Raw genomic sequence first — 13869 nt, 5'->3', positions numbered from 1 at the left:
GTATAATATATTTTTCTAGTATCCAGGAGTTCAATATGACTTAAAAGGGTATTTTAAATGACATTAAAGTTTAAAATGTAGAATTTCTTTCAGTCTTATTCCCCTCCCCAAATACTAAGCATGTACATGTCTCTAATTTCTAGCCAGGGGACGATTGCTTATCCTCCGACTTTGCCCCAGCCTCATCCCATACAGCTGCCTAATTATTGCCAAATCTAATTTTTGTGAAATGCTCCCACAATGACTACTGATAGCTCCACTGGCCTGTCTAAATATTGACAAACTGCTTGCTTATTGTTCAAATTACTGAGAATAAAATGAAAAGAAACACTTCTTTTCATACAACAACATGTCTTCCAACAGTTTTCAAACATTAGAACTACTTATGTATGGCGTTTATATCTATCTTCAGAGACGTTTTTGCAGAAAGTTAATTGTTTGGGCTAGTTATAAAATGTCAAAAAGGAACATTGTGTTGAATGTGTTGTCCAGAAAAATCTTGAATATCCTGATACCTTAGTAGACAAGTCAAGACTTTTTGTGCAAAAAGTCAGGATGGAACAATAACGCTTGTAGACACTGCCCATATTTATTAGAAGCAAAAGAAAAAATTAGAATTTAGTGGCCTATGCCTAAACATGATTGGCAATTTTAATATCATAGACAACCTAAGTATTTTTCTTTTTTTTTTCAATTTAAGCTTCTTTAATGTTGATGAAAGGTATTTGTAGTTCATATAAACCACACTTATGTGAAGGATAGCAGATGCTTCATATAAATTATCACTTTGATATACATATCTTGTGGTTTATGAGAAAAGAGAAAAAATAATACATCGGTTTTGCTACTTTTTAATGGGTTTTTTTTTAAGGGATTGTTTTTTAGGTCTTGTCAGCAACATCAAACGAAAGGTACTGAGTACTCCACAGGGTACAGAGTGCTGCCAAGCACCTTAGAAAAATTACATGACACGGAGAAAATGTGCTTCTTGCTCCTTGAGGAGCTTACAGTCTAGGGATTTGACAACTCACAGTCTTAGGAACTGAGTGAACAACAAAGTAAGGCAAATTCTTCATCCCCTAGAGCTATTGTGGACTGAATCATTTTAGAATTTGGAATTAATCCAATCAAGATGAGAGACAAGACTAAATTTGGCTGAGAATTCGTTCAGGCTCGCATAGTTTTTATTAACATCCGTCTAGTAAACAGAATGGACCTAACAGACAACTGAAAGTAAAGACTAGATCTCTTGAAGTGCAAGGGCTAAAACAACTTAATTGTGGTTACTTATTTTAAAAAGCAAACATACTGAATGGTATAACTAGGGTGATTACACTAGTTTAAAAATAGGCCAGGTACTAACACTGCATTCCCCTCATGCATTGCTCATTTAAAATAGTGAATATTAAAATATGTGGGCTTTACCTCTAACCCACCGAAAGCCCACCACAAATGTTCTGTGTATCAAATATCCACCTTATGTGTACTACGAAAGTTTTATTTATGCCCCATTAAGTCAAAAGTAAATAGCCAAATTATAGTAAGCTAATGACCTGCATATTTTCATATGGATGAATGTCAGTATATCTAAATAGGAAATAAATGGTGATCCTATCTACCTATATAAAAAAATAGAAATTTTTCGAGATTTTGCATACTCCTCACTATAAGAAGAGGTATGCAGGTTTTAAGGTTTCACAATCAGTTGTCAGAAAAACAGCAGTTATGCCTGCAGTATCTCGTTAGCATCTGACTCGATTATTTTTAGATTACATTGTTTAGAAGACATTGTAAACCCATCTGAAAATTTGTAATTATTTTGAGAGGTTCCAATGTTAACCCTAGAATCATCATCAGAAAGAGTAACAATGTGATGTAGAAGAAGAGCTAATCAACATGACTAAAAATATGCTCATTTTCAGAAAAACAATCTGGTCATCTGGAAACAATCACAGCTACAACCTAGGGAACACTCCCATATGGGATACTGATCTGGCCAAGGCACACTTTCTAGGCAGGAAAACTCTCAGATCAGGGTGAATTTAGGCCACTTCAGAGAAGTTGCCTATAAACATCCAGACAGACCTTCTTAGGCAGCAGAACTGGTCCAATTCCTCTCAAAGCAGTTTGACACTACCCTACCCACATCAACCCAAGGCTTGAAGTTAAGTCAAAAGAGCATACTGGAGCAAAAGTGAACAGATGTGTAAACTCTAGCACATTCTTATTGCTGTATTAAGTCTGAAGATGAGCATATCCTACCCACAACAGTATTGTTCCAGGAAGGAGGTTAGGAGTAGTGGTAAATTAGAAAATAGAATATTAATTGCCCAATTAATAGAAAAGTAAAAACATGTTTCAAAATCTACAATAAACCTGTATCCAAAGGAGTCCTATATGTCAGTGATGTGCTGGACTTTGAATTCTGTGGTACAGCTTTGCATTGGACTCTGGCCTACTGGGCTGGGTACGGCTTGCTTCCTGCCTGTTGAAGGGTGAATATGCTACACAGAGCTATGATGGTTTCTACTGAGTGGTAAAATTCACAGAAGTTCCAGGTTCATCATACCAGGATCATTCCTTGTGCAAAGTTTGATGTAGATAAAGATAAAGTGGTTTCTTGGTCAATAATTGCAATTTCTTTCTTTTAAAGTCAGTGAGTTTCTTGTATAGTTCTATTACAATTGGCCCAGGTTTAATTTCATCCATCTCCATGAAAGCAAAACACTTGGTGCTGGTAAACCTTTTTTTAGGCTTGTAGTGTTTGAATTCAAAGAAGATAGCTGCACCTTTGGTTAATTTTTCAACATGCTTCTGGAGATCAATGTCCACATTAAAATGAACATATGTATCTTCTTTTCTTGAAGTCACAGGAGTATCTTGCACAGGAGTTAAGTCTATGCCATTCAGATCCTTTACTCTAACTGTAATATAGGGATCGATGCACTGCCCAGCATCTTTCAAACCAATTTTCTCAATTCTGATAGTGAGTAATGTCATTTCTGGCTCCGATGGCAACCTTGGTCTCTAAAGTATTGGGAACTCTAGCAGGAAAAGAATCAGGAGACCCTGCTCCAGCACCACCCTCTTCTTAATCTTCTTCAAGTTCCAAATTCTCTTCTTTACCAGGTGCCAAAATTCTTCTTAATGGGACAGGCTGAACATCAAGTGGGAATTCTTTATTATATGTAAGAATATTCTTTAGGATTGGTTCTAGCTTCTTCAGGTCCTCCAGTTTAAATTCTTCTTGAGACTGTGTGGACTGTAAAGCTGCACTTCGCAATTCCAAGCATGTTGCAATTTTGCCTATGGTTTTCTTTTGTTCTTCTGTGAATTCAGAATTATTGTGCTGAGCTTGGGGCTCTTTTTGTAGATGTCTTGCTAATATCTGATACTCATCTATCGCCTCCACCAGCTGTCCCCAAGAGTCGAAGTCGGGGTCTCTCCTAAAACTGGCACCCCAGTGCTGCAGCAGACTCCGGGTCACCTCCGACATGGCCGGTCCCCACCCTATCTCCTCCAGCCCCTACCCCAGCAAGGCCCGGTTCTAGGGCGCCATCCTCTCCGGGCGTGACTCCAACATTAACACGGCCAGGAGGAACTGCTACGGCCACCACCGCCACCCGCCAAGGAGCCGCCCAAGCCCATTGTCAAGGCTATCTTGGGTGGTAAGGGCTTCCCTCTATAGACCCAACCAAGTAGCTTTGGCTTCCAGTGCAAAAACTCGTATATGTGGATCAAGTCCTTTGAAGAACTATCACGGTTTTAGTGCTATTATCTATGCACTATTCTACTTTCAAATAGTCATGATGGAAAGTTTAATAACTAAACATTTCACATGTTCACACACTATGACTAAAGGGTATTATCACAATATACATTACTATTTTTTATATCTATATCTGCATCTGCATCATTATCTAGGATATCTATAATACATTTTTAATACCTGTATTCTTAGTATGCATTTCTGGACAAAGGCAGATTATTACTACGTAAAGCAATAACTGCATCAGTTCCTCTTTGCAGTTCTTTCCCTTTCTCATCACATTGCCATAGAGGGGCAGGCCTGTATGGACAGAGGGGTTTTTTATCACCATGGGAAGGGAACCTCAAAAATTGAAACTCTGAAGGCTACATGGGAGCAGGAGAGTTCCCCCTGCCCTCCAGAAAGACAAAGAGAAACCCTATCTCCCTAATGTAAACAAATGCCTTTTGGGAAGAGAAAGGGAAGGTGTCTGATTTCTTGCCCACTGGAATCGAAAGAAATGCCTTGGGGTTGGGAAGGGAGATAAAATAAGCATTTCAGAGTTTATAATTCAGAGTTTTATATTTATGTGTAATCAAATGAAAATTTGGCATTTTTTCCCTCCAGAGAATCATAGAATGTTAAATTTCCGTAGGTCTTTAGAAATTACCTTTGCTTTCAAATAGCTTCAAGCGTTGCCCAGGTGGGAAGAACATGTTTGGGATTGGAAGGAAGGTCCAACAGACAGGATTCTAGGCCTCTTACACTGCACTTGCAACTAATGCATCTGTATTTTTATCTGCTGAAAATAATTGAAAGCCACACATTTACTCCCCAACCCCAGGTCCATGGACCAGTACCAGTCCATGGCTGTTAGGAACCAGGCTGCACAGCAGGAGGTGAGTGGCAGGTGATCCAGTGAAGCTTCATCTGTATTTATAGCCACTCTCCATTGCTCACATTACCACTTGAGCTCCGCCTCGTGTCAAATCAGGGGTGGCATTAGAGTCTCATAGGAGGGAAAACCCTACTGTGAATTGTGCATGCGAGGGATCTAGGTTGCCTGTTCCTTATGAGAATCTAATGCTTGATGATCTTTCACTGTCTCCCATTACCCCCAGGTAAACAAGCTCAGGGCTCCCATTGATTCTATATTATGGTGAGTTGTATAATTATTTCATTATATATTACATATATATAGTAATAATAGAAACAACAATAATAATAGAAACATAGAAACAAAGTACACGACAAATGTAATGCACTTGAATCATCCCCGAACCACGCCCCCTCCCCACCGCCACATCCCCAGATTGTAGAAAAATTGTCTTCCACAAAAGTAATCCTTGGTGCCAAAAAGGTTGGGAACCGTTGCTCTAGATGAGAAATCAGCCTAAAGCCTCTGTGGCAGGTGGAACTAATGTGATACAAAGGGGCATACTGTCTATATACTGTGGCTTTCCCCATCATTTACACAAGCCATTTTCATTTCTGAAAGCTAGTTTCCTCCTTTACAAGTTAGTTCTTGCTGAACATAACTTACAGGACTGTTGTGAGGATTAAATAACATAAGGTAGATGAATGCTTTCTGTAAAAAACATACAAACAAACAACCACTGTATTAACATTGCAGGATATTACTAATAGCAAAAATCTGAAGGTTGAAACTCAGGTCTGTTTTTGCTGTATCTTTTTCTCTTCACTTCTCTTTTAGTTTCTCATGTAGTAAGCTCTGTGACTTTAGATTTTACTCTTCTAAAAATGCCCCTTGATTAGGGTCATCTCAGGTGACAGGATAGAAACAGTTTCTGTTCTTTAGGGCAAATTTTGTGATTATAAATCCTGGAATAATTCTCAGCCCTGAAAAAATACTTGTTTTAGGCAGTTGTGCTTCACTTTGTCATTTACCTGGTGAATTTATTATTCTATTCAACCATTCCTGTTTGAGAACTCTATATTCCAGTTCTTACTGACTTTGAAGGAAAAGTAGATTGAATTTCAACCTGCTCGGGCCTTTTTGTGACATTCAGGGATCCATTAAACATGACCTGGATCAACATGAGTGAAGTTTAAATGAGTAAGTCATTTTTGGATTACTGGTGCCACCAACCTTATTCTCAGGATTGAAAACAAAATGGCTCTCTCATTCTTCCAACCTACCATCACACCCCTTTATTTCATTAGTAAATTCACTGGAAGAAAAATGTTATAGAATCCTTGAGTTGGATTTTCCTGCATGATTCCCTAATTCTAATGAAAAGGACTCAAGATCCAGAGTTGCTAAGTGATTTTACCAAGACTGTGCTCTTTTAATCAAAATGGGGTCTAGATAAAATAACCTAGATAATTTTAAATCAGTGTTTTCCAAACACGCCCCGTTGCTACTTTGGCAGAATGTTCCTTCCAGGATAGTGTAATTGGTTGATATTATCTTTCCAAATTCCCAGTACTAATAACAGAAAGTTTTATCAAATAAAAAAATGAGTAATGTGTATTTCAAAACACAAAAAATTACTATGACTTAAAATTCAACAATATTTTAGGATGCATCATAGAGAGTATCCTCCAACGGCTTTGCATGAAGAAAAATTTCATACTTCTGTAGGTGTGAGTGGCTGCTCCTCTGCTGATTCTCATTTCTTGGGTTCCACTAAAGTCATCGTTTGCCACATATCACTAATTTGGTCGATTCTTACTGGGCAGATTTGGTCCTAATTATTCCATTCTCTGTATCCTTGCCTAGTGGAATCCAGCCCCAGCCTGAGGCATTTGCACCTTAAGTATTGACAGTGGGAGGCTGAAGCCTATTCAGTTGGGAACTCTCCCAGCCACTTTCAAAGATCTTGCTTCTTTTTGGAGGCTTACTCCACTGCTGATAAGTCAGTTATCTTCTGTTCATAGAGTTTCTTGCCTGTATGCCAGCCACTGATTTTTTTTTTTTTTTTTTTTTTGAGACAGAATTTTGCTCTTATCACCCAGGCTGGAGTGCAATGGCATGATCTCGGCTCACCACAACCTCCACCTCCTGGGTTCAAGTGATTCTCCTGTCTCAGCCTCCTGAGTAGCTGGGATTACAGGCATATGCCACCATGCCTGGCTGATTTTGTATTTTTAGTAGATACTGGGTTTCTCCATGTTGGTCAGGCTGGTCTTGAACTCCCGACCTCAGGTGATCTGCCCTCCTTGGCCTCACAAAGTGCTGGGATTACAGGCGTGAGCCACCAGGCTTGACCCTGGATTCTTAATTATTAATTAATACAACAAAGGCTTTAAAAAGAAGATGTTCTCATTTAGAAACTGAAGAAATCCAAAGGCATGGTTTGGGTATTGGAGCTGGTGGCAAAGGTGTTTTAGCAGCTGTAGAAGTGGGAGGAAATAGTAAGAGAGATCATTATTAGTTACAGCTTGGAAGAATATTTCCACATGAAAATGATAAATGTTTTTTACCTGTGACTTTGAAATGTAAAAAATGCCTTTCCTTTGGTGCCTTAGTCATTTCCATGTCTCTCTCCTTGTCTGTTCTTAATAGAAGTAATGAAGGAGCAGGAACAAAGCATTACAAATATACTATGAATATAAATATACCTGAATCGTCTCCTGCAGCTCCTACAAAACTCCTTTAAAATACTCTTCTCCATCTTCATAATCCTATAATCAGTGGAAATATTTCCACATGCTGTCAAAATTTCAGAGATTCTTCTCTTAGGCTGACAGAATAGTAGCAGCTGCAGAAAAATGGGCAGTTTTAGTAGTAACTGACATCAGTAGGAAGACTATCATGAGATGGTAGACAAAATTAGACTGTTATTTCTTTGAGGGTAGAGTAGGGATATAGGCAAAGATAAATTCATGGCAAGGGAAAATATAATTAATGAACTAACATTTGTTGAATAATTACTAACAGCCAGGTAATGTGAAGTAGATATTTTTATCAATTCTTGACCATGTCATCAAAGAGTGCACCAAAAACCACAAAGGGAGAGAGATAAGTCTGCCTTTTGAGAGCTACACAACACAATTGAAAAAATTATCCTTAAAAGAATAGGGCTGCAAGGCTTGGTTGTAAAATAATTGTAAGTTATATGCCTTTCTTCAAATATTGTGTCCATCAATAGGGAAGCTCATAAAAGTAGGGGCTTAGAGAAAGACAAAACATGGAGGCAAATATCAAGAATGCCCATCTAATACTCTTAAGCAGGAGCCCTCCAGACTGGCCATAATACTCCACTGGAGTATTATATCCGTATGAAAAATGTAGCTATGTGGAGAAAGCTAGAGTTATGTTATACACCCAAATAAATAACCAACTTTCCTTGTTCAAATTCCTCACTCAGGAAGAACCTTTATGTTCAGTTGGCTTTCTATGTAGCTCACCTTCAGGGAGAGATTGCAGCAGACAAGTTCACATGGCAGAAATCTCTCATTAAAATTAATGTATAGCATGGTGACTGTAGTTAATAATACTGTATTACATACTTGAAATTTGGTAAGAGAGTAGATCTTAAATGTTCTCACCACACACACACATACACACAAACACACACACGGTAACAATGTGAGGTGATGCATATGTTATTAGGTTGGTGCAAAAGTAGTTGTGGTTTTGCCATTACTTTTGATTAATGGCATTAAGTACACTGCAAATTACAGTTACGTTCAAGGTCTTGAACATGACTGCACAGTGCCTTGTTTTACTTCTAATAATGATGCTTCCAATGTTCAACCAGATCCTCAGCTGTGACTTTTTCACAAAGGCAGAGAACAGTGAGATTTAGTAAATTGTCAAAGCAACATTCTAAATTGAGTCCAAGGATCATTTGCATTCTCACTAGTTAGTTCCTCAGGAGTATGAAACATCATTAAAACATGCTGTATTTAAAGGGTTTTGCCTATTAATGAGCTTGATGGCGGTAATCATTTCACAATATATACATATATCAAAACAGTACTTTATGTATCTTAAATATATACAATTTTTATTTGTCAATGATATATCAATAAAGCTGGAAAAGATTAATTTTAAAAGTTAGAGGAAAAAACTTTAATGTACAACAATGTATACTTGTCTACTGTGTTTTGATAGCTTGATTCAGTATTGCTGAGGCCAGTCTACTCTGGGGCCCCGGTGATTTTTCCTTTCTGAGTTTTCAGGACTGAAGGTCAGAACTTGAGTATTGCAGAATCATTGAGGTCAAAGCCACTTGTGGATACCTAAGGGGGAAGCTGGTGAGGATTGACCTGGTGACGACCTCCTTTGTCTTATTTCACTCTTTCTTTGAACTTCTATAGGTATGATTTTCTCCGTTTTACAGACAAAGAAGGTACTGAAACTCGGAAATATAATATGGCAAAGTCTACTTAGATAACAAGTGGCAGAGCTGGAGTTTAACCCATGTCTATAAAATGTGAGAGCCCATTCTTATCAGTCACTACACTGTGCACCCTTCCATAAATGGTACTGAGGTATCCAGAAGCAGGAAACAGCTTTATGTCACTACAAAGTATTATTCAATGTGGCCAACTTTGTCATATATTATTAATCCTTATAGATTGTAAGAAAAGCTCAGTTACTATATATTATAAACAAATCAAAATGAATATTCAGCAGAGAAAATATAATATATAAAAATCCTAAACAATATAAACACAGAGGCTATGGCTTCATGCTTAATCCTGTCTGATACAAGCAGCAAAGATATAACGTTGCTTAGAATAACCATTAAGTTCTGCTACTTACGTTTATATTTTCTAGGATAATGAAGTAAGTAAAGCCTTTCTCTTAAGTATACTTGATTAGAGCAATGAGCGCATACTAATAAGCACTCGATGCTACAGCACATTAATTTACATAATAATGCTTTCATTTGCATTATTTCCCTTGTTACTCCAAATAACCCTGGGTGCTAGGCAGGGTTGGTATTTTTCATTTTATTTTACTTTGTAAAAACTGTTTCAAACTGTCAGAAATGATTCTCAGACCTTTTAAAGAATCCTGGATGTGGAATATGGCATAAGGCAGTCCAAAATATTGTTTTGAGTACTGACAAGTATATTGTCTTTCTTCTACTGCGACTTTAACATGAATCTGACATTATTTTTATCATTCCAGCTGTTGCTTTTTCATTTTTCCTGCAATGCACTTAACCCAGTTTGGGATCTGGCCTTTTGTCTTCTGGGATCTCAGCTTAAGCACTCATCTTCTGCCTGTTTATATGAAAAGTCTCTGGACTTCTCCTTTTTTTCCATTCTCCTTTTTGTTCTTTTCAGCTGTCTGGCAAATACCGCACCTTCAAAATAGATGAAGAACCCAAGGCTGAAAGAGGTTAATTAAATTATCTAGTGCCACACTACTAATAGGTGAGAGGATTGGGACTGTAGCTTTTGTTTCTCTGACACAGAACCCTGTGTTCTCATTAACTACACTGCAAATTATAGTGGTGTTCAAGGTCTTGAACATGACTGTCTGCACGGTGCCTTGTATTAGTTCTAATAATGATGTTTCCAGAGTTCAACCAAATCCTCAGCTGTAACTTCTTCATGTCAAAGACAGAGAACAGTAAGATTTAGTACATCATCAAAGCAACATTGTAAATTGAGTCCAAGGATCATTTGCTTTCTCACTAGTTAGTTCCTTAGGAGTTTGAAACATCACCACAACATGGAGTAGTTCAAGGTTTTTGCCTAATACAGAGGAACGCAGAACATACAGCGGAGGCAACCCTACTGCTAAAGGAAGATGTGCTTACAGTGAAACAAGGTGTCTGCAAATAAGTGCTATTAATTAATTTCCCCTGACACTTAATTTTTCTTTTTCTTTTTGTAAGTCTTTTAAGTGTTTAAAATGTTAGCAGTACTGCTTTTGGAATTATGTATTAAAGAAACATAGTTCTCTTTTCAAATATTTTTTCTGCTCTGGAGAAGTTTGATCCCCATTCGAGAACTATGATTTTCCTTGTGATTGCCTTCATGTTGAGTCAAGTTTGTGCAGATTAGTTTTGTGCTTTGGAAAACTATAGAGTAAAAGGGTCAGCCAATATATTCTAATCACTAAACACACATTTCACATGAGAAAGTGACATAGCCTTAATAAAACAATCCCCTGAGAGCAAAGCTTTGAAATATTTATCAAACACAGCTTTCATAAATCCTGCAGAGAAAAACTGCTTGAGCAGGACAGATATCACAAAGCACTGCTACTATTTGGCTCACCCAGTAGAAGTTAAAGGCAATTCTTTGTAAAAAGCTGCAGTCTTTTAGACTTATGTTCTGTGAAGAAAAATGCTGTAGTGAATGATCTAATCACTAGTTCTATTCATGTGTGGGTTGACTTTCTTTCTCTTTTTTTTTTTTTTTTGAGACAGGGTCTGGCTCTGTGCCCTAGGCTAGAGTGCAGTGGCACAGTCATGGCTCACTGTAGTCATGACCTCCTGAGCTCATGTGATCCTCCTGTCTCAGCTTCCTGAGTAGCTGAGACTACACGTGTGTGCCATCATGCCCGGCTAATTTTAAAAATTTTTTGGAGAGACAGAGTTGGTTTGCCCTTTATTAAAGGCATTTTTGGCAATAGCATATTTGATTTTATTAAGTACAATAGATATTATGTATCCATAATGCCTATATGCCAAGAGCAATATATGGGTAAAAGCATAGATTTTGGAGCCAGACTAGCTGGCTCTGGGCTTTATTAGCTATATGTGCCTAGGCAACTTACCTTTTTGTGCCTCAATTTTTAATCTGTAAAATGGAGAAAATGAAAGTAGCTATGTCATAGGCTTATTGTGAAGATTGTATTAATAAGAGAAAAGCATTTGAGACACACCTTGGCACAATGTAAGCACTCAAAATGTTCATTACTATTATAGTGAAATGTGCCAGGTTGATATGGTGACAGCAATTAAAAAATAACAAAGACATGTTGAGTATATCCTATATGTACCCTGAGCTGACCTCACACGATGTAGTTTGTCCCCTGATTGTGTTGTTTTTTTCCTATTGCTTACGGATTTAGCAGGCCAGGAATGAAGCCCAGGCTCTCCCATTTCCTGAAATAGATAAATTGCTTGGAGCTGTGCTGTCAAATATGGTAACCACGGGCCACACACGGCTCTGAAAAATAAAGTTTATATGAACTAAAATGGAATAAAGTTTAAAAATTCAGTTCCCCAGTCACAGTGGCCACAATTTCAGTGCTCAATAGTCACGTGTGGCTAGGGACTATCATATTTGATGGTACAGAACACTTCCAACTTTGTAGAAGGTTCTGACAGCAGATTTGGTACTGGGTTTTCTCTACTTTCATCCCAACATATACCTAGTATAATTAGCTTCTAACTTTAAAATGAGATACGTTTTGAAAGTTCATTTGTAAGTTGGTAGGAGCTTTGACTAAAACTCCTTATGAACAAATTATCTTAAGATTATGGCAACATGAAGCGTATGAAAAGAAAATGGCTAATAAGCGTAAGAAAATGTTCAATCTCATTAGACGTGGAAATTATAGCAATGAGATTAGTTTTGCTTTTCCAACTGGAAAGATTAAAATAATCATCAGGTACAATGCTGGCGACTGTGCAGTGAAGCAAGTGCTTGTGGATGTTTAAGTTGGTAAAACTTAACTGTAAATCAACTCGACAATACATATTTTAAAAGTCTTAAAATTGTTTGTATTCTTTGACTCTGTAGTTCATCTTCCAAAACTCTAATATAAGAAAAGAATTAGAGATGCTTACAAGATTTAGTACAAAGGTACTCATGACAGCATTATAGATCATGATGATTGGAAACAATCTAAGTGTCCTATGATTGGGAAAGTGCGTTACTCTGCTCTCACATTGCTATAAATAAACACCTTAAGCTGCTAAGGTTAATTTGTGCAAAAGAAAAAGAAATATCTGAGACTGGGTAATTCATAAAGAAAAGAGGTTTACTTGGTTCATGGTTCTGTAGGCTGTACAAGAACCATAGCAGCATCTGCTTCTGGGGAGGCCTCAGGGAGCTTTTACTCATGGCTGAAGGTGAAGTGCAAGCAGTTCCATCTGACATGGCTGGAGCAGGAGCAAGAGAGAGAAGTAGGAGGTGCTACATACTTTTAAACAACTTTTAAAAGTGTCAGTTCTCACTGCACACTTTAAAAGTGATAGAACGATATTGTATGTAGTACCAAGCAGGGATGGTGCTAAACCATTCACTAAATTCCACCCCCATGATCCAATCACCTCCTACCAGGTCTCCCTCCAACATGGGGAATTACAATTGAATGTAAGATTTGGTGGGGACACAGATGCAAAGGATATAAGAAAGGATTAGGGCAATTATGACTTTGATATATTGAAATACTGTATATCCATCAAAACATTTTGTAGCATGTTTTATAATGTAGAAAATATTTATATAAAATAAATGAAAGATATATTGAATACTGTATAGTATAATTAAATAACTAAAATATACTTGGGAAATGCTTGAAAATAAACTAAAATGTTAATAATGATAGTCTCAGTTTGGGGGATGATATGTGGTAGCTTTCTTTTTAATACTCATTTATACTTTCAAATTGTCTATAGTATGCCTGTGCTTCTTCTATTATCAGAAAACAAATAAACAGAATTACAAGAATGCACCAAAACCATTGAGTGCAGGTTATTGATAAATGGTGAATCTAAATAGTGAATCTACTATAAATATGACTAATCAGATAAAAGAAAACATTCTATAACTATTTATTGAACATATAATCTATACTATGTCCTGCATAAGATACTTAGGTTAAAAAATGAATTAAGTATTGAATAAAATAAATTAATCATAAAAATTAATCTGCTTAGGATTTTCAAATCACATACAGATATATCCTACCAGGTTATTATATAGAATAAATGCATCACGAATTGTAATTGCTTACAACAAACATTTATTTTTGTCCATGTTACATGCCTTTTAAGTGTGGCTGTGGCTGTACTCCATGTCCTCTTCACTTGGGGATGTAGGAGTAGAAAGGGGTTGATCTCTTTCCTCTTCATCATAATGGTCACGGCGAACACCTCTGTAACAAAAGGCAGGTTAACAAGAAAAAGCATGACAAATTTATTTGAGTGTAGCTTTGCATGACACGGGAGCCTTCA

The 13869-nt window shown here is 37.2% G+C and overlaps 1 protein-coding gene and 1 pseudogene across 2 annotated transcripts in view; both read right to left on the bottom strand.

The window, feature by feature from the left end:
• Nucleotides 1-1698: 1698 nt before the first annotated feature.
• LOC129481179 (axin interactor, dorsalization-associated protein-like) lies at nucleotides 1699-3511 on the bottom strand (annotated as a pseudogene).
• A 10124-nt stretch (nucleotides 3512-13635) lies between these two features.
• Nucleotides 13636-13869, bottom strand: part of TMEM144 (transmembrane protein 144) — a 66174-nt gene continuing 65940 nt past the window's right edge. For both annotated transcript variants that reach the window (XM_063638327.1, XM_063638330.1), the window contains one exon: nucleotides 13636-13790. Coding sequence is in view for 1 of the 2 variants with exons in the window: in XM_063638330.1 (XP_063494400.1) it covers nucleotides 13776-13790 (15 nt within the window). In the remaining variant the exon portion in view is untranslated. The remainder of the gene's footprint in view (nucleotides 13791-13869) is intronic.

Source organism: Symphalangus syndactylus, chromosome 4 (assembly GCF_028878055.3).
Source record: "Symphalangus syndactylus isolate Jambi chromosome 4, NHGRI_mSymSyn1-v2.1_pri, whole genome shotgun sequence".
Lineage (NCBI taxonomy): Eukaryota > Metazoa > Chordata > Mammalia > Primates > Hylobatidae > Symphalangus > Symphalangus syndactylus.
The sequence above is the reverse complement of the archived record's forward strand: the minus strand, read 5'-3'. Positions and strand labels throughout refer to the sequence as shown.